A 25051-nucleotide genomic window follows, 5' to 3' on the forward strand; every position below is an offset into this window, starting at 1 on the left:
CCGGCAAAGCACCAGTGAAGTGTGTTTACCGCCGGCATAAAACAGAAGAAGATACACGTTTACGTCACCGTTGACCGCGAAGGAGAGGACTGTTGTCCATACTCGTGTGATATTTCATTTTCGTTCGGGTTTTATCATGGTTATTTTGAGAGTCCTTTGTAAATGAAATGTTATTTGTAAGTATTTTGAGATTAGTTGTATTTTGACGGTTTTGGAGTGCTTATCAAGAAACATTTACTGTCAAGCTGCGACAAGAGTGAACTAACGTTAGCTAACCGGTCATCTTGTCAACGTTAGCAAACTAACCGGTCACCTGTCAACGATAGCTAGCAGCTCGTCCGTCGAGTGGCAACATTTACCCGTATATGTAAATCATTTAGCTACATTAAGGTAAGCGGACATATCCATGAACAGTATATAATATTAACTACTTTGGCAAACCGCATGTATCCCAAAACAAAGTCACGTCTGGAAGTTTGACAGTTCATTTTTCGCGGGATCCCGCCCACTGTAAATTACCATTGGACGTGAGGCACCCAGCCTCCTTTGAACCGTGCACTGATTGGTTCAAATTTGAAAAGGCTACTGAAGTGACTTGACATTCTGCCTGCCTGTACAATTTACAAAGATGATTGTGTGTAGCAGAGACCGGTGTGTACATGAGCACATTCTGGATGAGAGAACAAGCAACACTAGTACTAGCAACGAGCGGTTATTTCTCCCGCTTTGTTGGGGAAGCCATTTTGGAATTCTGAATTTGTACTGACTAGGGATAATTTTTTTTAAAGACAGTTGATAGCTGACTCATTTACTCTTGTACCTACTGCAACGTGCCCACACTTTGAGGGATACTGTTTATATTGGGTAGTTTGAGGCTGAACAGTGCACCTACGCCCACTGGCTGCTCTACACCGTGACTCACGAGTCTGTATGCGGCATGAAGTCAGCTAATTTTCGCTGCAGCTCTCCTGATCTTATTCTGTGGATTTACAAGTTGTATTTACAAAAGGCAAGTTAATGATGTATTTGACTATACAAATGGAGAGTACCTTGATAACTAGGCTACTCCTTACATCACACTAGGTCTGTAATTAGTCTGTTTGTGAACCTCACTGATACTTTCTTGTCTAAATTCAGTCTGAAACCTTTTCTTTGATTACACTACATGAGATGTGACTATGGAAGTTAGGCTAGTTTACATAGGGTGACAGTTCAGAGTAGTTTATTTCATTCATAGCCATACAGTTTAACAGTACCTACCTGGGCGGCAGGTAGCCTAGCGGTTAGAGCCAGTAACCGAAAGGTATTTGGTTCGAATACCCGAACCGCTAGGATGCAAAAAAATCAAGGAATTTATTTAACCCTAATTTGCTCCAAGGGGCGCCGTACTACTATGGCTGACCCTGTAAAACAACACATTAAACTGCATTATCCGGTGTATGTGACGATACATTAAAAAAAATTGGGTGGGGGGAGATCTACAAATATTCTCATTGTTATTTTGTATGGAGAGATGTTTATGTACGTGTAAAGATGAGGATAGCTTATTACTTCTTTAAAATTGGTCTGTGTTTTTACCATGCATTTCTGGACAACTAATGGCCGCCGGATGTCTGTGGTTCCGAGTAATACAGGTCCCACCCAGCCCTCTTATCACTCTGTCTGGGTGTGACTTGAGTTAACTCCAAGGCTACTATTGCACAGCCATATACTTAAGTGCCATTAGAAAATGGACCCTGTCATGATGCAGCAAAATATCTAGTGTCTGAGTGTCTTCTGGGGCGAGGAGGTTATTAAGCAGAAATTGGTTTTGGGGTGAGCAGTTACTCCTTAAACATTATTTCTACTAATTTAACTGCTACCTTTGTTAGTTAGGCGCTCATATTATTGTTTGAATTGATGGGGTGAATATGTACTACTGGGTTGTAAAGTTTCATGGTTTGGCTCTTGCAGTCTCATTACTGAGAAAAATTGGAGGCTGGACAGGCATGGACCATTCAAAAGTGAACTCACGCGCCCCACCTCCAGGGAACACTGGTTATACCTACTCTCACAGGTGAGTGTGCATGCAGAGCCGCCAGTCTCGAGGCCCTGCATCAAGTATTTTTATTTATATTTTTCTAGAGAGGGTTGAGCCCTACAGTTTAGGAACCACTGATTTAGTTGATGGTGAGCATAAATTGGCTTTTTTTGTGTCAAATACCCTAGAGGTTTTTGCTTTGATCAAGGGCGTGTTTCAACAAATCACACTGGTAGGACTTGCATAAGTTTCTCAAATGTTAATTTTGATTTGAAATGTTATTTGAGTAACTGTAGCCCAAGGTGGTTTTCCAGGATTGCCCTTTCTGGCTAAAATTTGCCTTCTAACAAAATAAATATCACGATTTAGGGTAGATTAATGATTTTATTCATAGAGATTCCAGCTCTCATTCTGAGCCGGGTTTATATATTATTACGGAACCTCTCCACGTGTATTTGGCAATGTTCCCCTTTCTGAAAAAGAGAAGTGCAAAGCGGTTATGTGTGTCACAGACCCACTGGTTTGTTCTTTGTGACTGGGTGTGTCTGTTGTCATGTGTGACTCAGAGAGGGTGTAGATGTTGGAGCTGTTGCATGCGATGTGACAATATTAGCCATTTTATTTCACCATCTGCTCTTAGAACACACAAGCATGATACATTTTTCTCTCAGTTCTTTGCAATTGCGTTCGGTCTAGCTGAGCTAATCAAATGGAAATGTTTTAATTTCACTTGCCTCTAAATGGTAGATTTACATATTACTAGGGCTGTCCCCAACTTTCGATTGGTCAATTTCAAATTATAAATTTTTATATTGCCACATCCTGTGTGTCTTGTTTAGGAGAAACATTCCCTCAACCCTGGCTCTCTTTACGTGACACATGTATGCATTGCATGCACGTGACCAAAGACCCATTCGCACGGGACTAGTATTACTAGAGAACGTTGGTTATGGAATTCCAGAAGAGGATTCGGACTGGATTAGTTTTTTCTAAACTGCCCCCTGTAGTTCATAGTTTTTTTGATTTATAAAAAATAAAAAAAATTGTCAATTGAAAGTTATGAAGGAAGCCTGGAGGATTTTATTCTAGTTGTGAAGATGCAGTATTTCAACATGTCCAGGTGATAGGGCCACACTGATAACTGGTTTCTAAACCATACCATATTTCCTAAAGTGTTGGCATAATATTTGAATTTGAGGAAGTGTGATTTTATTATTTTATTTTTTTATATTTTTTTTAGCAATCCGCAGTACATCCTAAATACTCCCCAGCCTTCAGATGTGAGCTAAACCGTGCACTTGCAATGCAATTTTAAGGCTATTGATAATTCTCATCTTAACATTTCCAAACATTTAGGTCAGTTGTATGCAGCTGCTTTGCAATCTATTAACAGAAAGGGATGCATTAAATGGGGGGGAAATACTGATGCATTTGGCAATATTCCATTCATACGCCAAAACATATAAACAAAATCATTCATTGTGAAAGTTGATAGGCTACATGTAGGCCGTTCATATAGTTTATGTGTAGCACTTAATACAATTTATAGAATCAGTTATTATTTTCTTGCACAAACCGAGAGAAACACTTGTCAAACGCAAACATTTCTCTCAAAACACAGGGATGTCAATTCGCACGGGACTAGTATTATCAGAGGACATTGGAGTTTGCCAAAAAATGAAGTTATTCTGCCTGGAATTGTTACACTCCTGCCATGTAAAAATTACTGACATGGCAGATTCGGACGGGACTAAAAACCACATCTGTAATTTTTGTGCACATACTTGCATTCCCCAGTAAAACTTATCCCATCCGAATAGGGCAAACTAGGGCCTGACCTATAGCCAGGGCCTGTCTTTGCCGTTCTGCTGCCATAGTCAAGACCAAAAAATGCTGTCCCAGTAAGCAAAATGACATTGGAAAAACTAATAAAATACGTGTTTTCCTGACGTTGGGTTAGTTTTCAGTTCTCATTTTCAAGTTAAATACTTATTTTCCTGATGTTGCAAATATGTATTTTAGATATTGAAATCGGGCACATTTTTTGGTTTAGAATGAAAGCTGAAAATAAGTAATTTTATAGATGTCTGTTTGGACCAACTCAAGGCTGTTCCAATTTATAGACATCAATATTTGGTCTGGTACATAGACAATGTGTGTGGATGTGGCAATCAAGGCCGGTCCGGAACTGCTTAAAAAAAATAAGTCTGCATTGGTCTGTGCTTACTGAGGTGTTGCCTGAAATTGAATTTTTATGAATGCCTATCTATGTGGTAGGCCTACTGTTTGTAAAACGACTTCCAGACAGGTATAAAAAAAAAATAATACTTCCAAAAGAGGTTGGCCCATGCTTACTAGGGTGTAGCCTACCATGTCAGCCTGCAATGGATTTTTATGAATTCCCATCCATGTGGTAGGCCCACCGTTTGTAAAACAGGCCATTGCATTGGCTTTATTAGTCCTGATTCCTGTGACTAATCAATTTGGCCATTTATGCTCTGAATATCTGCTACCCAACTTTCAGGAGTTGTCGCAAGCCTATTTGCAGTGTGTTTACACAGCGGGAAATGCAATAGTATTTTATTTTTCATCCGCTTGTCAAATGTAGTTAAAACCACTGATCATGACAATGGGGTGAAACTCCTGGACAACAGTTGATTGTACGTTCCATATTGTCCATTTTACTTTGACCTGTCATGTTTTTACGATATGTTGCTTTGTTAACATGACGGTCTTTTTTTTGTTCGTTTTTTTGCTTGAGTGCCATTTTAGGTTAGCTGATTTGAAATTGAGAAATGTGCATGATGTAAAAAGTGTCCGTCTCGCTACATTGTCATACATTTTATCTCTAGCCTGTAGGCTACAGAAAAGGCCACATACTCTTTCTACCATATTGTATATCTGCTACATGATATGTTTATTTTTTGACTAAACATTGGAGCGCAGCAGAGATGTCTCTCCAACAGCGGCCTTCGAGAGGCACTCAGGAACTGGACAAGCAAAATATTTTGCACTTTTGACGAAGTGGGCACTGCTTATCCAAGGGCGGCATCAGCACTCACCTAAAAAGCCCATGTGCCACTGGTTGAGAGAAATTGTTTTTGGGCAGAATTATGTGAGGTTTTGAGGTGCGTCTCGGTCAGTTTAGCGGCAAAATATTTATAGGTTGCTCAGGAGGTAAAGGGAGAGTCAGATTTGTTCACAAATCTGACTAGCTGTGGAAAATACGGGAGATCAAGAAAAAGGTCAGGAGCAAGTGCTGCGTGCATATTGTGTGTGTCAAACAGGTGCTGTATTGACTACAATATAATTTCTGACTGTTTGGAACAATTGTAAACAACACCAAATTAACTATAAGCATACCAGAAAGTAACTTAAAAAATAAATACAAAATTAAGCCTTTATTACAGCAGATTAAACAGTCACATTCATTCGTGAATCGAATTTCCAAAATTGAACGGTTTATTTGTTTAATACAAGGCTTGCTTTATTGTATTTTAAAACTAAAATGGTTGATTGCATTTCAAATCATGACTGACTCGTATGCTGTGTGATGACATCAACAAATTAATGATTGCTACAGTAGCCTATAGAAGTATTGAAATATAGGCCAAAGTAAGTTAGACTATTAAGGTAACTGGATGTGCTCTTAGGCCTACAGCTCGACGGTGGTTATACAAGGCTGCTTTACTGCATTCTGAGAATATTCAGACCCTTTTTCCACATTTTGTTACGTTACAGCCTTATTCTAAAATGGATAAAATGATTTCCCCCTCAATCTACACACACTATCCCATAATGACAAAGTGAAAACATGTTTTTAGATTTTTTGGCAAATGTATTAAAGATAAAGTAACAGAATTACCTTGTTTAGTATTCAGACCCTTTGCTATGAGACTCGAAATTGAGCTCCGGTGCATTCTGTGTCCATTGATCATCCTTGAGATATTTCTAGAACTTCATTGGATTCCACCTGTGGTAAATTCAATTGATTTGGACATTATTTGGATAAGCACACACCTGTCTATGTAAGGTCCCACAGTTGACAGTGCATGTCTGAGAAAAAACCAAGCCATGAGGTCGAAGGACTTGTCCGTAGAGCTCAGATCTGGGGAAGTGAACCAAAACATTTCTGCAGCATTAAATGTCCCCAAGGACACTGGCCTCCATCCTTAAATGGCAGCAGTTTGGAACCACCAAGACTCTTCCTAGAGCTGGCACCCTTGGCCAAACTGAGCAATCAGGGGAGAAGGGCCTTGGTCAGGGAGGTGACCAAGAACCCGATGGTCATTCTGACAGAACTCCAGAGTTCCTATGTGGAGATGGGATAACCTTCCAAAAGGACAACCAGCAATCCACCAATCAGGCCTTTATGGTAGAGTGGCCAGATGAAAGCCACTTGACAGCCTGCTTGGAGTTTGCCAAAAGGCACCTAAAGGACTCTGACAATGAGAAACAAGATGATCTGGTCTGATGAAACCAAGATTGAACTCTTTGGCCTGAATGCCAAGCATCACGTCTGGAGGAAACCTGGCACCATTCCTACGGTGAAGCATGGTGGTGGCAGCATCATGCTGTGTGTATTTTTTTCAGGGACTGGGAGACTAGTCAGGATCAGGAACAGCGCAAAGTACGGAGAGATCCTTGATGAAAGCCTGCTCCAGAGCTCTCTGCACCTTGGACTGGGGCGAAAGTTCACCTTCCATCAGGACAACGACCCTAAGCACACAGCCAGGACAATGCAGGAATGGCTTCGCGAAAAGTTTCTGAATGTCCTTGAGTGGCTCGACCAGAGCCAGGACTTAAACCCGATCGAACATCTCCAGAGAGACCTGAAAATGGCTGTGCAGCACCCCCATCCAACCTGACCAAGTTTGAGAGGATCTGCATAGAAGAATGGAAGAAACTCCCCAAATACAGGTGTGCCAAGCTTGTAGCGTCATACCCAGAAGACTTGAGACTGCCAAAGGTGCTTCAAACAAAGTACTGAGCAAAGGGTCTGAATACTTGTTGCTTTTTTTGTTGCTGAGTTTACATACGTCTCTTTTTCTGGACCCTGTCTTTCAAAGATAATTTGTAAAAATCCAAATAACTTCAGATCTTCATTGTAAAGGCTTTAAACACTGTTTCCCATGCTTGTTAATTGAACCTTAAACAATTAATGAACAAGCACCTGTGGAACGGTCGTTAAGACACTAACAGCTTAGACGGTAGGCAATTAAGGTCAGTTATGAAAACTTAGGACCCTAAAGAGGCCTTTCTACTGACTCTGAAAAACACCTAAAGAAAGATGCCCAGGGTTCCTGCTCATCTGCGTGAACGTGCCTTAGGCATGCTGCAAGGAGGCATGAGGACTGCGGATGTGGCCAGGTCAATAAATTGCAATGTCCGTACTGTGAGGCGCCTAAGACAGGGAGACGGGACGGAGAACTGATTGTCCTCGCAGTGGCAGCCCACGTGTAACACCTGCACAGGACCGGTATATCCGAACATCACACCTGCGGGACAGGTACAGGTTGGCAACAACTGCCCGAGTTACACCAGGAACGCACAATCCCTCCATCAGTGCTCAGACTGTCCGCTATAGGCTGAGAGAGGCTATACTGAGGGCTTGTAGGCCTGTTGTAAAGCAAGTCCTCACCAGACATCACTGGCAACGACGTTGCCTATGGGCACAAGCCCACCGTCGCTGGACCAGACAGGACTGACAAAGTGTTCTTCATTGAGTCGCGGTTTTGTCTCACCGGGGGTGATGGTCGGATTTGCGCTTATCGTCGAAGGAATGAGCGTTACACTGGGACCTGTTGGATCATAGGGTGAGGGCTAGGGCCATTCCTCCAGAAATGTCTGTGAACTTGGAAGTGCCTTGTTGGAAGAGTGGGGTAACATCTCACTGCAAGAACTGGCAAATCTGGTGCAGTACTTAATGCAGATGGTAGCCACATCAGATACTGACTGACTTTTGATTTTGACCCCCCCCCCCCCCCTTTCTGTTCAGGGACATATTTCATTTCTGTTAGTCACATGTCTGTGGAACTTGTTCAGTTTATGTCTGTTGAATCTTATGTTCATACAAATTTATTTACACATGTTAAGTTTGCTGAAAATAAATGGGATTGACAGTGAGGACTTATTTTTTTGCTGAGTTTATGTAGTTTTGTTCTTGTCTATTGATGTTCTGTTTTGTGTGGACCCCAGAAAGATTATCTGCTGCTTTTGCAACAGCTAGTGGGGATCCTACTAAAATACCAATACTTATGCACATTTCTTTAAAAAAACAATATAGTGAAAAATTCTGAACTACATTATTGGGGATTGTGTGTAGCTTGAGGGGGAAATAATTTAATATATTTTAGAATAAGGCTGTAATGTAAGAACATGTGGGGTCTGAATGAGAGCCAGTTTCATAGCGCTTGATGGTATTTGCGACTGCACTTCAAGAACTTTGGAAGTTTCTTCAAGTTTTCCGGATTGACTGGCCTTAATGTCTTCAAGTAATGATGGACTGTTGTTTCTTTGCTTATTTGAGATGTTCTTGCCATAATATAGACTTGGTCTTTTACCAGCTAGGCCTGTCTTCTGTATACCACCCCTACCTTGTCACAACACAACTGATTGGTTCTAATGCATTAAGAAAATAAATTCCACAAATGTAACTGTTAAGAAAGCACACCTGTTAATTGAAATGCAATCCAGTTGACTACCTAATGAAGCTGTTTGAGAGAATGCCAAGTGTACATAGCAGTCATCAAGGCAAAGGGTGGCTACTTTGAAGAATCTAAAATATATTATGATTTGTTTAACACTTTTTTATTTATTTTTACTACATGATTCCATGTGTTATTTCATAGTTTTGATGTTTTCACTATTCTACAATGTTAAAAAATAGTCAAAATAAGGAAAAACCCTTGAATGAGTAGGTGGCAAATTGAGTGGTACTGTTTTGGTTATTTTTTTGAAACAATTTCTATTGCCCGACCTCGTGCAATATCGGTCGACCAGTAGCTTATTGACCAGACCTTCGACCTGACGACTAAATGGGTCAGACCTACATACCACATAGTAGTTATAGGGGGAAATGCTGTTGTATGCCCGACCTAAAAGTCATAGTGAGAGGGAGGGCAATTTTGGGGAATATTTCAGTGACCAGGTTCGGTGATAATCTGCTACTGCCTAGGCTTACAAATAAGTAAGTGATACCGTCTGTGAAGTAACGGGATGTAGTGTGTTCTAGAGTACTTTTTTTATTGTGGGATTGGATGGAAATGGCTGGTCAGTGTTTGGCTTGATTGATTAACCTGGCTGCACAACTCTTGAGCAAATGGTTAGTCTCCAGATGTGTACTTAGGCGTGTAGCTTGTAAGTAGCCCTGGGCTTGCTTGATGCAGCAGATCTGTGTTTCTGTAGGAAAGATATCCCTGGCTGTTGCTGTCTTATTGTTTTTGCTGATCTCTGCTCATGAAACACGATTGTGCAAACAATCTTTAATCAGGATGGAGCTTGTCAAATCAAAATGTATTTGTCATGTGCTGAATACAACAGGTATAGTATTTACAGATTAATGCTTAGTTACGAGCCCATCCCCAACAATGCGGAGTTAAATAAAAAGGAAATGGTAACAACAAAAATGAGGCAATATACAAGGAGTACCAGTACCAAGTCAATGTGCAGGGGTACGTGGTAATACAGTATACACATGCAGTGGTGGAAAAGTACCCAATTCTCATGCTTGAGTAAAAGTAAAGATGCCTTAATAGAAAATGACTCAAGTAAAATACTATTTGAGTAAAGGTCTAAAAGTATTTGGTTTTTAAAATGAACTTAAGTATTAAATGTAATTGCTAATATATACTAAAGTACAAGTACATCCTTTAAAATTCCTTATTAAGCAAACCAGATGGCACCTTTTTATTTATTTTAAAAAAATTCATAAAATTGTGGGTAGCCAGGAGCACATTTCAACACTAAAACGTCATTTACAAACAAAGTATTTTGTGTTTAGTGAGTCTGCCAGATTAGAGGTAGTAGGGATGACCAGGGATGTTCTCTTGAGTGTGTGAATTGGACCATTTTCCTGTCCTGCTAAGCATTCAAAATGTAACTAGTACTTTTTGGAGTCAGGGAAAATGTAAAGTGTGTTTTTCATTAGGAATGTAATAAAGTAAAAGTTATCAAATATATATATATATGGTCTTAAAGTACAGATGCCCCCAAAAATATGTAAGTAGTACTTTAAAGTATTTTTTACTTAAATACTTTACACCACTGTGTATAAGTGACTAGGCAATTAGGATATATTGTAAACAGAGTGTCAGTGTAGTATATATGGGTAGAGTCTAGTGATTGCAAGGAAGTTGGTGCAAAACAATTGAAAATTAATAAAGGGGGTCACTGTAAATGATCGGAGTAGCCATTTTTGATTAACTGTTCAGCAGTCTTAAGCCTAGTGGGTAGAAGCTGTTCGGGTGCCTTTTGTTCCCAGACTTGGCGCTCCGGTACTGCTCGTCATGCTGTAGTCAGACTGTTCGCTCTGCTTGGGTGGCTGGAGTGTTTGACAATTTGTGGGATGTTGTTGGTCAGAAGAGGGAAAGATTTGAAAGTCACAGATTTCCTGGAGTTGGCCTTAATGGACTATTGATTAACACTAAGATGGTGATAGACAATCAAGAATGGTATTGAGTTCTGTCTACATAGAAATTCCTCTCTTGCCATTGGTTCTTTATCACTGTATGTTTTGGAATGAAGTTGCATGTCGTGATAGTTGTCTGAACTGAAACAAACCAGGCAGTGTGCAGCAGCAGATGGGTAAGAACTGTGACAGACTCCTGTCTTGTCCTTTTGTGTGTGTGAGAGGAAGAGCGACTGCTGCACCCATTGGCCTGGTCTCACTGAAGCTCTTCTGGGCCTGGCTCTCCTTGCCCAGACCCCAGTCTGGGAATTTGGGTGGGACTGCCCGGGATCTCTGCTGAGGACACACCGCTGTCCCACGCAAGGGCGTAGAGCACACTGGCAGGAGGAGCAGCAGGGCAGGCAGAGGAAAGTATATAATTGGCTCTGCCAAGGCCCTGTGTAATCCTGGAGAGGCTTTATTTAGCGCAGGCGTCAGCAACAGGTGGACCGTGGGCCAAAACTGTCCCACAAGTGTTCATTAAAAAAAAAATATATATATATATTTTTTAATTGGGCTGCAAGGTTTATTTCACAAAAATATGACATTTATTTAGTAAAATATTTGTTTTTGGTAAAAACATGGCAAATCACCAGGAATTCAGCTAAAAACGAGTTTCAGTTAGGAAATCTGTTTGCCAAGTATTCCCACAAATAAAGACCCATACGGGGCGACAGGTAGCCTAGCGGTTAAGAGTGTTGGGCCAGTAACCGAAAGGTCGCTGGTTCGAATCCCCGAGACAACTAGGTGAAAAATATGCGCCCTTGAGCAAGGCACTTAACCCTAATCACTTCTGTTTGTCGCTGTGGATAAGAGCATCTGCTAAGTGACTAAAATGTAAATATGTGATTGTGTCTCAATGTAATCAAGGTATGAAATGATTGTTATTTTCTAAAATAATCTCTTTTTGGGCTTAGTTGTGGTCAATTTGCAGTGTACAACTTATAATTATGTTCCAGCCCCCAACTATCTGCTCTGCTAAATCTAGTTTCCTACCCCCGATTTTAGCGCGTGACGAGAAAGACATAGTGGGAGAACCAGAGAGCTGGGTGAGTTTATTTTTATTTTTTTACGTAGGAAAGAGCCCTGTTGGTAGTCCTTTGTTTATGGACTACCAACAGTTGTTTATAGAAAAGTTCAGCAGTTCAGGGACTCAGATGTCTCTCTTTGTAGCAGGTCTCCCTTCTCTTCCTCCTTTTGTACAGTCAGTTGCACTTAAGAACTGACCTCACTCTTCAGATTAAAATGCATAATGTAAGGATTGGTGTCATTGTTTCACCGAGGGAGGAGGGAGGTTGTTGAGTAGGTAAGTGGCTCGTCTGTCCCTGGCTACAGGAAGTGAACAGTGTAGCCTAGGTTACATACAGTAAGTAGTGTTCGGTTGCCTGAGCTCTCCTGGCTCGCAGGATAGTGTGTGGATTGTCTGTGTGGCTGTCCATGATGTTTGTCCGTGTGGGCTTTTCCCTGGGATGAGCGACGGTGACGAGGGGTGGACTCTGGAGAGCTGGGGTTGGACAGATCTGTGTGTATCATCCTCATTTCTGTTTCATTACCTTCTTTGTGTGTGTGCACTTGGCTATGTTTAGACAGCAAGCAGGGTCACTCCTATGTGCTCACCTTGAAGGTTGTGTGTGTGTGTTTTCATAGGGATTAGGTTTCAGGCTGTAATAGCTTGTCATGCATTGTTTTGGAAAGTTATTGTTATGCTGTGCTAGCTATTCCCTACTTGGACTTCAGTTAGCCTTATGATCTTATCTGTTGCAAGTACAGATTTTGAAACGTTCCAAAGTACAACAATGTGAATGCCGGACAGAGTTGTTCCTTGAGAGATGGCAGCAGCAGTTAGCTTGTTGTTGTTGTTGTAAGGTTAAGTTGGGCATTGCCTAATAAACTAGACTGATGCCAACCTGGTTACAGTCTGAGATGATGCTGTTTTTGTTTGGAACATTTCATCTGAACAAGCTCTACAAGCCAGAATGTTGAATAAAATGTAATTGAAAAAAAGTTGATGTTAATACTCGATACCAAGGCATATTAGCCGAAGTCACAGAATGGTACTTGATCCAGACAGATGAGCTCAGCTACTCCTCTGTTCAATCGTTGGGCATCTTTTGAGTTCAATATCATTACATTCAAACATTTTTATGAGACAGCCATGTATGCATTAATAAACCCAATTACACAATTTGAAACTCTTACCAATGTCACTACTTCACATAATGGCATTTTATTTATTTAAATGGTACATCTCCATTTATAAACTGGGTACATCAAGATGTAGCTTAGGTCTATTCACAATGCAAGTGAATTCATATTCAGGAGGAGTGTGTGCATGCGTTGCCTTATTGAGCTTGTGTTGGCCGACGTCCCGTGAATCTGTTTCACTTCCATGTGGGACTTATTTTATTGTACTGAACAACATTTGCATAGAAGCAGCTTCTTTTATAAAATTGTGCAGGGTCTCCTTTTTTAACCTGTAATGATTTAATTCACAAGCAAAGAGGGGTGTGGACTGTTGGAGCCCTTTGGGGGAAGAGGGAAAGAAGTGAGGGAGAGTGATTTTAAGCGAATTAATAATGTTTTTGGTGGTTATCAGCATATTTTGCATTTCACAAAGGTACTAGGGTAGTGTATTGATGCTATTAACTTCAGCTGTGTGCTAGCAAGGAAAGTTAGCCTAGCTGGAAGCTACAGATATCGTCTTGCGTTGTAAAGTGTTCTAGCCTGTATGAACATTCATTGTTTTGCTCGGTTTCAAAAATGTTACGTGTAGTGTCGCAAATATTCATGTGTGTTAAGTTCTGTGCATCTTGAGGGAGCTGACATGATGCAGCCCAGACTCCGATTGCATGCTTGCATTGAGTGGAGCAGGCACGGTGCGCTCCGTGGGGGACATTGGCTGCGAGACACAATTTACAGAAGCACTGAAAGTAACAAATTCTAGTACCAAATCGTTTTTCATGTTCTAGTGTACAGGAATTTTGGTTTACTGTTCGACACTGGACAGGGGAATACAATGGCAGCCTCAGTTTAATCATTGTGCTGACAGTACAATGTTTCCTGCCATTGGGGACCAATTGCACCTTCCCTGTTTTTGTATTTGTATATTAGCTGTAAAGGAAGTTGGATCATAGGATCTACTTTAATATTTGTGTGATGTATAGGCTACATAATATGGTAGTACATTTTGATTAAGTGCCTTTTCAAGACACCAAGGACAATGAAAACCGAAGGCCATTGCCAATCGATTGAATCACTGATTAGAGGCTGCCACTTGTTTGTTTTATTCTAATCTAATGCATTCCGCCTATCTTCTCTTCCTTGTATTGCTCAGCTCCAGCTACTCTACAACAGCCCTGGACTTTGAGAAGGAGCACAGGATCAGTCCCGTCTTAGAGTCTCCCAGGATGTCTCGGCGGAGCCTGCGTCTGCACTCCACCACTGGTGTCTATGGTGATGACAGCCTGGACTCTTCTCTCAACCACATGTACCACAGCGCCTCCTTCAGTGCAGGAGGAGCCAGTCTCAGAGATTCCAAGTAAGTGATGTTGCTGGCCGCCCTGGGGTTCCTTCTATGGATTTGGGCCCAGAATATGTTACATCCAAGGTTTTCTATGTCTAATATGACTGTCTGTTCTCTCCCAGGGCGTTGAAGAGCAGGAGGTCTCAGCAGCACTCTGTCTCCTGCTCCCAGTCTCTGCTCCTCACCACGCCCCGTAAGAGCCAGCATGGCTCCCAGCAGCACAACAGCAGCCTGCACAGCGTGGCCGCCAGCGACGCCTCCCTGCTCTCCTCCATGCTGGACAAGTCGTGTATCCAGGAGCGCACGCTGGTCGAAGGCTTCTGGGGCTTGGATGATGACTCTGAACTCAAAGGTAATTTTTAAAAGGAACTTATCAATCAGTTACTTGAACTGTCCGCAACATCAGCCTGTGTCTTGAATGGATTCCTGTACAGTGGGCGATTGTGTATTTTTTTTTATGATCAAATCTGTGTTTCTTAGAGCGGACCATGACAGACTACAGTATGTGTGAGGCCAACGGAGACATTAACTCGGCACAGACCCAGACCTCCATGGTCAACGGTAGCTTCTGTAAGGACCGCACGATCCACTCGGACAGAAATGACGCGCTCACCACCTACTCCAAGCACTCCTCAACTTCAGCCCGCTCTGCCACCAGCAAGCAGGCCCTGACAGCCCCTGCCGCATCCCCTCCCTCCACCATCTACGCCAGGGACAAAAGCCGCAAGTACAGGACGGGTGAGAGAGGCAGCCATAGAAGTACTATAACGTGTATGTCCTTAAAACGTACATTGTATCTGGGAGTGTGAGTTTTGCCTTCCCATTTCGTTTTGAAGGAATATCATACAGTGTAGATTGTTGTCATTGCTTGATGTGTGAGTTTTGGAATTTCTTTTCATTTTCTTAACATTTTGACATGTTTTGTGATTTGTAAAGTGCATTTTGAACGAAGTGGAATTGATTTTATTCAGGTGTGCTGGTGTCCTTCTCGGACACCTGTGTGCGCGTGAGCAGGAGGGCAGCAGCCTCTGTGGCGTCCGTCTTCTCACTGCTCTTACAGAGTGTGCTGCTGAGGTCACGTAAAGAGGGCAAAGGTATCAGGCTCTGCGCCGGCTCTGCCCCTTGATGTCTTTACAGCGCCAACGTTTCCTCTCACTCTATTTCTCACGCATCTGCCTGGCAGCTTCCCACTGTTTTGTGTCATGAATGATGACGATATCAGATAATTCACAGTTTTAGATTGGGGGTGGGGCTCAACTCCTGCACTCTAACAGCGGCTTGTGCAGCCTGCCAATAAATCTGACAAAGCATGTTGCTTAACATAATCATGCAGTCTGGTTCATTCTTTTTTATTTTTATTTTTATATAATTCTTTCTCTTTAGGTGTCCTGTGGTCAGTTTTAGACACCTGTCTGAACCATAGCAGGGGGGCAGCTGCCTTCACTGTGTATGTAGTGACTCTGCTCATACAGTCTGCTGTGCTGAAGATGGGCAGTGTGGGCAGAAAAGTGGTCAATGGAGGTATTCCACTGCTTTTTTTTAGAGGCTAACAGATTTTTGTTGTTGTGGGGCTGGGCATCCACAAGGCGGGTGTTGAGTGTGGGATTTGCATTGGTCTATACTTAGTTGACACTTGATTTCAGGAATCTTGCTGCTTGCAGTGCACCAATTCTACATTTCACTCTTGCTTTCACTCTGTTTTTGAATAGAAAATGGTGAATGAGTCTTTCTCCTGCACTGTACTGAACCTGCACTGACTCTGGCGGTTGCAGATGCTGTGTGAATGATCATGGTGGCTTTCACTGATTAACCTAAACTCACACTCCTTGTCACCTGCTTCTGACTGTTCTCCCTCTCTCTCTTTCCCTCTTTTTTTTAAGGGAGAGAGAGGCTGACACTACCACAGTTTATCCTGCCTACACCTTTCTCACTCCTTTTTACATCACGCTACCTTTATATTCTGGTGTTTTCACTTGTTTGACCACACAGATTTCACCCTCTGTGTTTCTCTTCCAAACAAATGGGCTGCTTTAGCTGTTGCCCTGGTGACATGCAAATGCTCTCGACTCACTGTTCCTCAGCTCTGGTGACGGGAAAGAGGGATGTTTTTGAAGTTTGTCTTTTTAGTTGTATTTGATTTCTTTCTTATTGGTTGCAGCTCACGCCAGCTACTGCGGAAGCATGAATGTAAATGAGTTGGGGACTGAGGGGAATCGCATGAATCTGAATGGTGCTCTTTGTAAGTGTAACTGACTTTGACATGTACTACTATGTGTGTGTGTATTTTAAAATGTCTATAATGGACTAACATTTGGTGTAGTTCGTGAGTAGCCTACATCTTGTGCTGTAGCTGAGTGCTTCTGTCACTGTGGGCAAACCAGAGATGTAAAGAGGGCTTCCTCTTAGCCTTTCACTCACTCCTTGTGGCTACACACATCTACCATTTTACTTTTGTTAGATTTCTGTTAGGAGAAATGTAAGCCCTTCTGTTTTATAATTTTCTTTAGTTGCTCAAAAAAATGTCATGTGTTCTTTTGCTGCTCATCCATACTGCTTGCGATAACAGGTGACGACTGCAAAGGGAAGCAGCGCGTGGAGACATGCATTGTCTCATCATCATCATCATCATCACGGGTCTGCCGGTCACATGTGTTGGGGGAACTGTGGCTTGCCACTGCTTACACAGGTTACCTATTAAGCGATCAAACTCTGGCCTATCCTCATACACTTGAAATGAATGAATCCAGTTCTACCTTTTTTAGTCCTTGTTTTTTGTTACTTGGTTGGTCCCCAGGCTCCAGTGTGTTGGGGGTGGGGCAGAAGGCAAGCTCAGCTGTACGGTCCGTGACAAGGAGGATGCTGTCGGTTCTCTGGTTGGCAGCCGTGTCCCCAGGTCATCATTTTACCATGTTTCAAATAACTCCACACTCTTACCGTGTTTAACCAGCCTCTCAACCTCCAGATAAACCTCTGCTTGGCCTGCATGTTTCCTCCTAGTTCTAGTCTCCCCATGGCTAGCTTGTGTGTCTTCCTACCTTAAAACCTATTAGAATGGTGGCTTGGAGTGTAATGTAACCTTGCGGTTTAACAGGTGCTGCAGACTCTTACAAAATACTGGGACTCATTTGCGTTTCGTCATTCTAATTCGCTGTGTTAGACTAGGAAACTGCAAGGGCTGTCTGCAGAACTGCTTCCCCATCTGTCTGCTGCTTCTGTCCCCCTGGGTGGATTTCGATTTAAAGTCTGTTCCAAGAATGGGAGCAATTTGTCAACAGGCGTGTGATGGAGTACTGCGGTTCAACGAAAGATGGGCTCTCTAAAAATAAAAAAAGATGTTCTATGCTGCACTCTGCATCTACGCTGACAGAGAAGAACACTGTTTCTCTATCGTCCCTGTCTGTAACTAACTCCATAACCTGCACTTTAATTATCTCCTTGCCTCTTACCTCATCTGGTGAATGTACTTAATTACCTAATCTTTAGTGCTGTGTGGAAGTGCCTCTACCCCTCCCACCTCCTGAAGAACTTCCACTAATCCGCTCTCCATGGCTTTCTTTTATTTTGTGTTCAGGGAAGGCAGCGACCGGGGCTTTCTGGTGGCTGGGGACTGGATGGTATCATCTGGCCACCGTCATGTCGCTCCTCAACATCTTCGTCTTGACACGGTGAGTCTCTTGGGGCTGCTCGAGTAACACTCTAGGCTTGTGGACGGGATACATGTGATCACACTAACAAGGGTGTTCCTGTTTTTCATAGGTGCCTTCCCAAGCTCCTCAAACTCCTGCTGATTCTGCTCCCATTCCTGCTTGTCCTCCTGGGTGAGTAGCACCGCTCTTGCTGTCCGCCCCGACGCCCTGCCGCTGGTTAGCCATATTCCGTAGTACTGTGCAGTCACTTACTCTGACAGGTTTCAACCGCGTTCCACTGCAGACACCTTTTCTGTCTCATTTATCCTCCTCTGGGTTCTCCCAGCTCTGTGGCACTGGGGTCCGTCCAGCCTGCTGTCTGTGTTGCCTGCCATTAACATCACTGAGTGGAGGACGGCCTACTCCCTCAGTCAGAACCCTCTGGAACCAACCAAAGACCGCCAGCCCATCATGGCTCAACCACTACCAGCTGTCTCACAGGTAGAAGTGGTATTGATGCTCGTATTCATTCACCATTTATGATTGTCATCTTGCGTAAGACCATCTAATTCTATGGATGAGGCTAGTTGCACAGTATAGCTGACCTCTATCCTCCCATGTATGTGAGCAGCCAGGCAGTGTGCTGGTGTCTGTGGACTCTGAGCGCCTAGCGCGGTTGGAGCAGAGGCTGGCCCAGCTGTGGGAGAAGGTGGAGCGAGGGGGCCGAAGGCAGGAAAACCAGCACCGGGAGGTGCTGAGTCTCTACCAGTCTGTACGAGAGCAGCTGGACACCCAGACGGACAAGGACAGCATGGGGCTGTGGGTGTCTGGCCTGCTGGAAGAGAGACTCCTTCTGCTGAAGAGGGGGATGGAGAAGGATGCAGCACTGCAGAGAGAACTGGTGAGGTCATCCTGGTTGGGTTGTTAGGGATTCATTTTATCCAGCATATTAATTTAGCTTGTAATGAAAAGTAAACAAGTATACAAGTCGGTCAGGGTTAGCTTTTTCACTTATTTTTTTTTGCCTCTCTGTATGCTCATTCATCTCTACTCTCTTCCTGTGTTCAGAGTCAGGAGATTGGAGAGCAGTATGTGGTGCAGCAGCAGGGCCAAGAGTCTCGTCTGGCTCAGCTGGAGGTGCTGCTGCAGACACTGACTGCCAAGACCGAGGTACAGACTCAGAGCCTATACTCATTTCTATGCACATACTTTACTGTAGAAGCTCTAAGTATTTGTTGTCATATATCCATGTTATGTTGATTTTACGTCTTCAGGAGGTGCAGAGGAGGCAAGCAGACACTTCCAGTGCTACACCTGCACTGCCACCAGTTCCTGTGCCAGTCAAGTGAGTTCAGCACACAACCCTTTTGGATTGTATTAATTCAATAAAATCATGAGTGGTGTTGAATATTCCTCCTTGTGACAATGTGTGCTCGTTCAGTATGGGTGTGGACAGCGAGTCCCATGATGCCTTGCTGGCGGAGGTGCAACTTCTAGAGGCGACGCTGGGGGGCATTAGGAAGGACCTGCAGGGGGTGATGGGATGCCAGGGCATGTGTGACCGCCTGGACACACTCCATGAAACGGTGAGTTGCTTGCTCTGTACTGTACATGCATTGCTCCAGTATGTACCAGGGCTTGACATTAACTTTTTTTAGCTTATAACATTTTTTGATTTTTTTAACATATCCAAAAGCTCAAGTCACTTGGTTTGTAACACCATAGGCCAAAAAGGTGACTGAAAATTGGGTTGTATGATACAAGGAACCACTGTACAAAATAACCTTCATTATTATCACTGGTATTGACAATGGAAGGCTGCTGGTCTCTGATCCCATGTAGTATATCTCCTGCTGTTGTGGCCTTGAGCAAGGCACTTAACCCGCCACAAATTAGAACGCTGCACTGACAGGCTACTGTATAAAACACGTTGTCCGTCAACCTTCCATCTGGAGAGCTACTGGGTGTGCAGGCTTTTGATCCATCCCTGCTCAAACACACCAGACTCAGTTTATCAAGGTCCTGTTTAAAACATTTTTTTTTTAACAATGTGGTGTGTTCGAGCAGGGCTGGCGCAAAAGCCTGCAAACCTAGTAGCTCTCCTGGACGAGGGTTGGCCACTCTGCAACATTACAATTACAACCAAACACTTATGAAATAATTCCCTCATTCAATTACCCAGGGATCAAATGGCTACGGTGTGGGAGGTAGCTAATTATACTGAACAAAAATATAAACGCAACATGCAACTATTTCTTTTGTAAAAGAGTCAGTTCATATAAGGAAATCAATAAATTTTCTATGGATTTCACCTGACTGGGCAGGGGTGCAGCAATGGGTGTGCCTGGAAGGGCATAGGCCCACCCACTTGGAGCCAGGCCCAGCCAATCAGAATGAGTTTATTTTTATTTTTTCACAAAAGGGCTTTATTACAGACAGAAATATTCCTTAGTTTCATCAGCTGTCCAGCTGGCTGGTCTCAGATCTCGCAGGTGAAGAAGCCAGATGTGTAGGTCCTGTGCTGGCGTGGTTACATGTGGTCTGCGGTTCAACAAATGTTATTTGTCACATGTGCCGACTACCTTACAGTGAAATGCTTACTTACATGCCCTTATCAAACAATGCAGTTTTAAGAAAATAGAGTTATAAATATTTATAAACGAAATAAACGTAAAAAAAAAAAAAAGTAACACAATAAAATAACAATGAGGCTATACAGGGGGTACCGGTACCGAGTCAATGTGCGGGGGTGTACAGGTTAGTCGTGGTAATTTTTTACATGTATGTAGGGATAAAGTGACTGCATAGATAATAAACAGTGAGAAGCAGCATTGTAAATGACCCTCTGTAGCGCCTTGTGGTTGGATGCCGAGCAGTTGCCGTACCTGACAGTGATGCAACCGGTCAGGATGCTGTAGAACTTTGAGGATCTGGGGACCCATGGCAAATCTTTTCAGTCTCCTGAGGGAGAAAAGGTGTTGTCGTGTCCTCTTCACGACTTTCTTGGTGTGTTTAGACCATGATAACCAACAAACTATGTGGACACCAAGGAACGTGAAGCTCCGGTTGTGAGGTCGGTTGGGTGTACTAACATATTCTCTAAAATGACGTTGGAGGCGGCAAAACTGCACATTTTAGAGTGGCCTTTTATTGTCCCCAGCACACAGTGCACCTGTGTAATGATCATGCTGCTTAATCAGCTTCTTGATATGCCACACCTATTAGGTGGATGGATTATCTTGGCAAAGGAGAAATGCTCACTAACAGGGATATAAACAAATTTGTGCACAAAATTTGAGAGAAATAGGACCGTGAGGAATGTGAGCAAAACATTGCATCCGGTTTTGTACAAATCATTTATTTTTTTGACTTGTTCATTCGGACAACTTAAATCTATAATCTGCTTGTCCAACAATTTTTTTTTTTAAATGTACTTGCCGACGAGAGTTTAATGTCGAGCCCTGTGTACCTTTCCAGATGGCCTCTCCCATTCCTTTGATTATCTGTTCCTGTACAGACACTCAATATTATTTAGTACTGAGATGATTTTGCTGGAGTTCTTTATATAAATCCTATCTGTTGACCTCTGTCTGATGGTGTCTGTCTCACTGTGTGGTCGTGGCAGGTGTCTGAGCAAGTGTCTGCCCAGGTGAGGACGGAACTGCGGGCCCTGTTCTACCGCAGCGAGCAGGTCGGAGAATCCCAACCCGGAGAAAAGGAGCTCCCAGAGTCCCTGCTGCAGTGGCTCTCTGAGCGCTATGTAAGCGGGGCTGATGTGCACGCCTCTCTGACCTCACTGGAGCTCAGCATCCTGCAGAACGTGACCCTGCAGCTGGAGAAGAGCAGGGCCAGGCAGGAGACGCTCAGCACTGAGACTGTCACTCAGACTGTGATGCACACTGTTGGAGCCGCAGGGGCCGGGATGTCCGAGGAGGTACGAGGTTTGATTTGGGGAATTTTGTGAAGAAAGAACATTTGTGTCGTTTTTATTGGTTATAATTTTTTAATTAAGAAATCGCTGAGGCATTTCCTGGTTGCTAAAATTTGACTAAATGAACAAGTATAGTGTAGAGCAGTGTTCGCCAACTGGCGGACCACGGGTGGCCGTTTTATCTGGCCCCCTAAGTATTCCCATGCGTTATAGAGCGCAACGTGATCATATCCATATGTAAGCAAGGTTTGAAATGCTTATGTCTTAGTCGAATTTAAAAATAAAATAAAAAAGTGGGCTTCTTGCTGTCAATTTGCAGTCTAGAAATGATTTGTAATTATGTTCTGGCCCCCCGACCATCCGCTCGAGAAGAAAATCGACCCGCGGCTGAATCTAGTTAGTGATCCCTGGTGTACAGAAGCATTGTACCATCTAAACTGCTGTGAAATATATTTTCCATAAACAAAAGGTTATATTTTCAGCTGGTGTACAAAACCGGAATTAAAAGACGCGAAAGTTAAACTTAAAAGCAGAAAGCATTTAAATGGCGCACATAGAACCGATCAACCGCTTCTTAGACTTTTTCATTGACTGCTCTAACTCTCGTTTCAGTGAATTTGGTTGGGTCACCCAAAAAGTTAAGATTCAGTGTTTTGGATTTGAAAATGATTTTAAATGCAATGTGATAGTCTGCACTATTCCATTTCCTCACTCTTCCTTTCTTCCTCCTCCAGCATGTACAGCTGGTAGTGAAGAACGCTCTGAAACTCTACTCCCAGGATCGGACTGGCCTGGTGGACTATGCTCTGGAGTCTGGCGGTAAAGTTTCACAGTTGTTGTGATGGGGTGTGGCGACTAGGCTTTAAAAAATAATTAATTGTCTACTGCCTGTTATTTGAATGATCTGTTCGTACTTTGTACAGTAGTTCCTGATATGACAGGCTTTAACAATGCCCTTGTTGTAAAATGGGTGTGGTTGACATTGTGTACAGTTGTGAAAGTGACATGTTATCATGGCTGTGTGCGTTTTTCTGTGTCTGCAGGCGGCAGCATCCTGAGCACTCGCTGCTCTGAGACGTACGAGACAAAGACGGCACTGATGAGTCTGTTTGGCCTCCCGCTCTGGTACTTCTCCCAGTCTCCTCGTGTGGCCATACAGGTACGACTCAAGTCATTGCACCACATGAGACTAATCTGAGTTTTATGATCTCTTCGTGATTTACTAGATTCATTACATTGGGAGAGTTTCAGTTCCTGATACTGCCTTGCCGACACATGGAAGACCTTTTCAAAAGTAGTCCATCCATAACCTAGTTTAATCTTGAGCTCTCTCTTACACTGCAGCCTGACGTCCATCCAGGGAACTGCTGGGCGTTTCAGGGTTCTCATGGTTACCTGGTGATTCGGCTCTCCATGAGGATCGTTCCCTCTGCCTTCTCATTGGAGCACATCCCCAAAGCCCTTTCGCCAACAGGCACCATCAGCAGCGCCCCGCGCCAGTTTACCGTCTATGTAAGCCACCTCAACTACCCTGCTTACCCAATTTAACATTCATGTCGGCTATTACTGTCTCAGCCATTCAGAAGCACACCTAGTAGACACTCAAGTCTGTCACATTTACTGTGAGTGTGCTCTGGTGAGGCACTACTGATTGACACATTCATTTCTGTGGGTCTCTGCTGTTCTAACTGTGTACTCGTTTCCAGGGTCTGGATGATGAGAACCAGGAGGAGGGTAAGTTACTGGGCAGCTACACCTACCAGGATGATGAGGATGCGCTACAGACTTATCCTGTCACCGTAAGTACACTTCAACACTACCTCAAGGGGCTTGATTGGCCAGTGGAAGATGTTAGTAGTCCACATGGCGTTCATCTCTAGTATGATTAGAGATGGTGACTTGGCAAGTTTTAGGTCTTGATACTTCTTATATGGCGTGAGTCTAAATTGAGTGTCTTCTGCTATCTATCCACAGGAGGAGAATGATAAAGCCTATCAGATCATTGAGGTTCGAGTGCTATCCAACTGGGGTCACCCGGAGTACACCTGCCTGTACCGCATCAGAGTGCACGGTCAGCCCAGTGTCAACTGATGGCACAGATCAGACCACCCTGTCTGCATTTTAATGTTCTGCAGATGACTGGAGCCAATTATGCGCACACGTAAATATGCTTGATCCACAAACTTTATTTGTGCACTAACTCATCCCACCAGGACAGAGGCTCTAACAGTGACCACAGGTTCTGAAGCATGGCCACTGGTGTCTGACTTTCCAAGGACTATCACCCAACCACTAATAATTTATTACATTTGTAAAATGGCTTTCATTTGACAGATTAATCTCAAAGTAACATTGGGCTCCTAAATAGGGGGGGGAAATATGGATGCGATTCTGTGCTTTACTACGTCAGACAAGATTTTATTGGTTAAGGAATGTTTCAAGTACATTTTCTCAGTTTATTTATACATGCGCTATATGTGTTTAGAGACAACTGAATTCATGTGTGTTGAGCCCTTGTCGCTCATGGTGAAACCAGGGCCCATATCCACAAAGCATATCAGAGTAGGAGTCCCGATCTAAGATCAGTTTAGCCTTTTAGATCATAATGATTAAGATCATATGGACAGATCCTAGATCAACACTCCTATAAAATGCTTTGTGGATATGGGCCCAGGTTCTACCATGTTCTCTTACGAACAACGGAAGAATGTAAACTTGTACATTTTGTCAATAGTTTGTCATTTTTAAGTCTACTAATATCAGTGTTGCTTTGAAATATGTATATGCTGCAATTATAAAATGTTATTGATTTGTTAGCATTTTTTAAAGGGAATTTACCGCTCAAGTAAGTTAAGGATATCTTGCACTGGTCCTTTCAGCCACAGAAGTCAGGCGTTTAGCCCTTTATTGAGTATCTACAAGTGCCCAGTTGTAAATCTCATTGTTTGTCCCAAGTTACTGAAATGCCAATCTGTGTAATATATTTTTGTAAAGGCTTTTTGGGCTATTTGTAAATGGTCTTGGGACTATACAGGTTTATTTTGTTTTATAATTTTATTTGTCTTTTGTACATAATTGTAATGTGTAAAATGTTCAAATAAAAACCTTGATTTTGATTTATGTAGCAGTCATTGACTTGAGTTTAGCTTTTTTTTATTTTTTATATATAACTTAAAGGAAATCAGGCAGAATAGTTTCAACAAATGTGGAAATGTTTTGTCATGGCACACCAGCAGAGTTTGGTTGCAGACTGATGCGCCACCCTTCTTCACATACAGATTTT

General features: G+C 42.9%; 1 protein-coding gene across 25 annotated transcripts; it reads left to right on the forward strand.

Annotated features, from left to right (window-relative positions):
* Positions 1-38: 38 nt before the first annotated feature.
* LOC139580950 (SUN domain-containing protein 1-like) lies at positions 39-24884 on the forward strand. 25 transcript variants are annotated; one of them, XM_071410148.1, is made up of 22 exons: positions 60-390; positions 1954-2056; positions 14023-14226; positions 14334-14563; positions 14692-14982; positions 15183-15305; positions 15595-15732; positions 16370-16450; positions 16778-17104; positions 17783-17876; positions 17968-18029; positions 18184-18338; positions 18469-18738; positions 18906-19007; positions 19112-19182; positions 19279-19423; positions 21463-21771; positions 22503-22587; positions 22812-22927; positions 23113-23280; positions 23475-23567; positions 23743-24884. In XM_071410148.1, the coding sequence occupies exons 2-22, from the start codon at positions 1989-1991 to the stop codon at positions 23857-23859; spliced, it is 3249 nt and encodes a 1082-aa protein (XP_071266249.1). In that variant the 5' UTR covers positions 60-390; positions 1954-1988; the 3' UTR covers positions 23860-24884. The 25 variants fall into 25 exon arrangements, with proteins under 25 accessions (XP_071266268.1, XP_071266249.1, XP_071266257.1 ...); XM_071410149.1 differs by lacking the exon at positions 60-390 and adding an exon at positions 636-1009; XM_071410147.1 differs by lacking the exon at positions 60-390 and adding an exon at positions 1662-1815.
* The last annotated feature ends 167 nt before the right edge of the window (positions 24885-25051 follow it).

The sequence above is a fragment of the Salvelinus alpinus genome, chromosome 7 (assembly GCF_045679555.1).
Source record: "Salvelinus alpinus chromosome 7, SLU_Salpinus.1, whole genome shotgun sequence".
Taxonomy (NCBI): domain Eukaryota; kingdom Metazoa; phylum Chordata; class Actinopteri; order Salmoniformes; family Salmonidae; genus Salvelinus; species Salvelinus alpinus.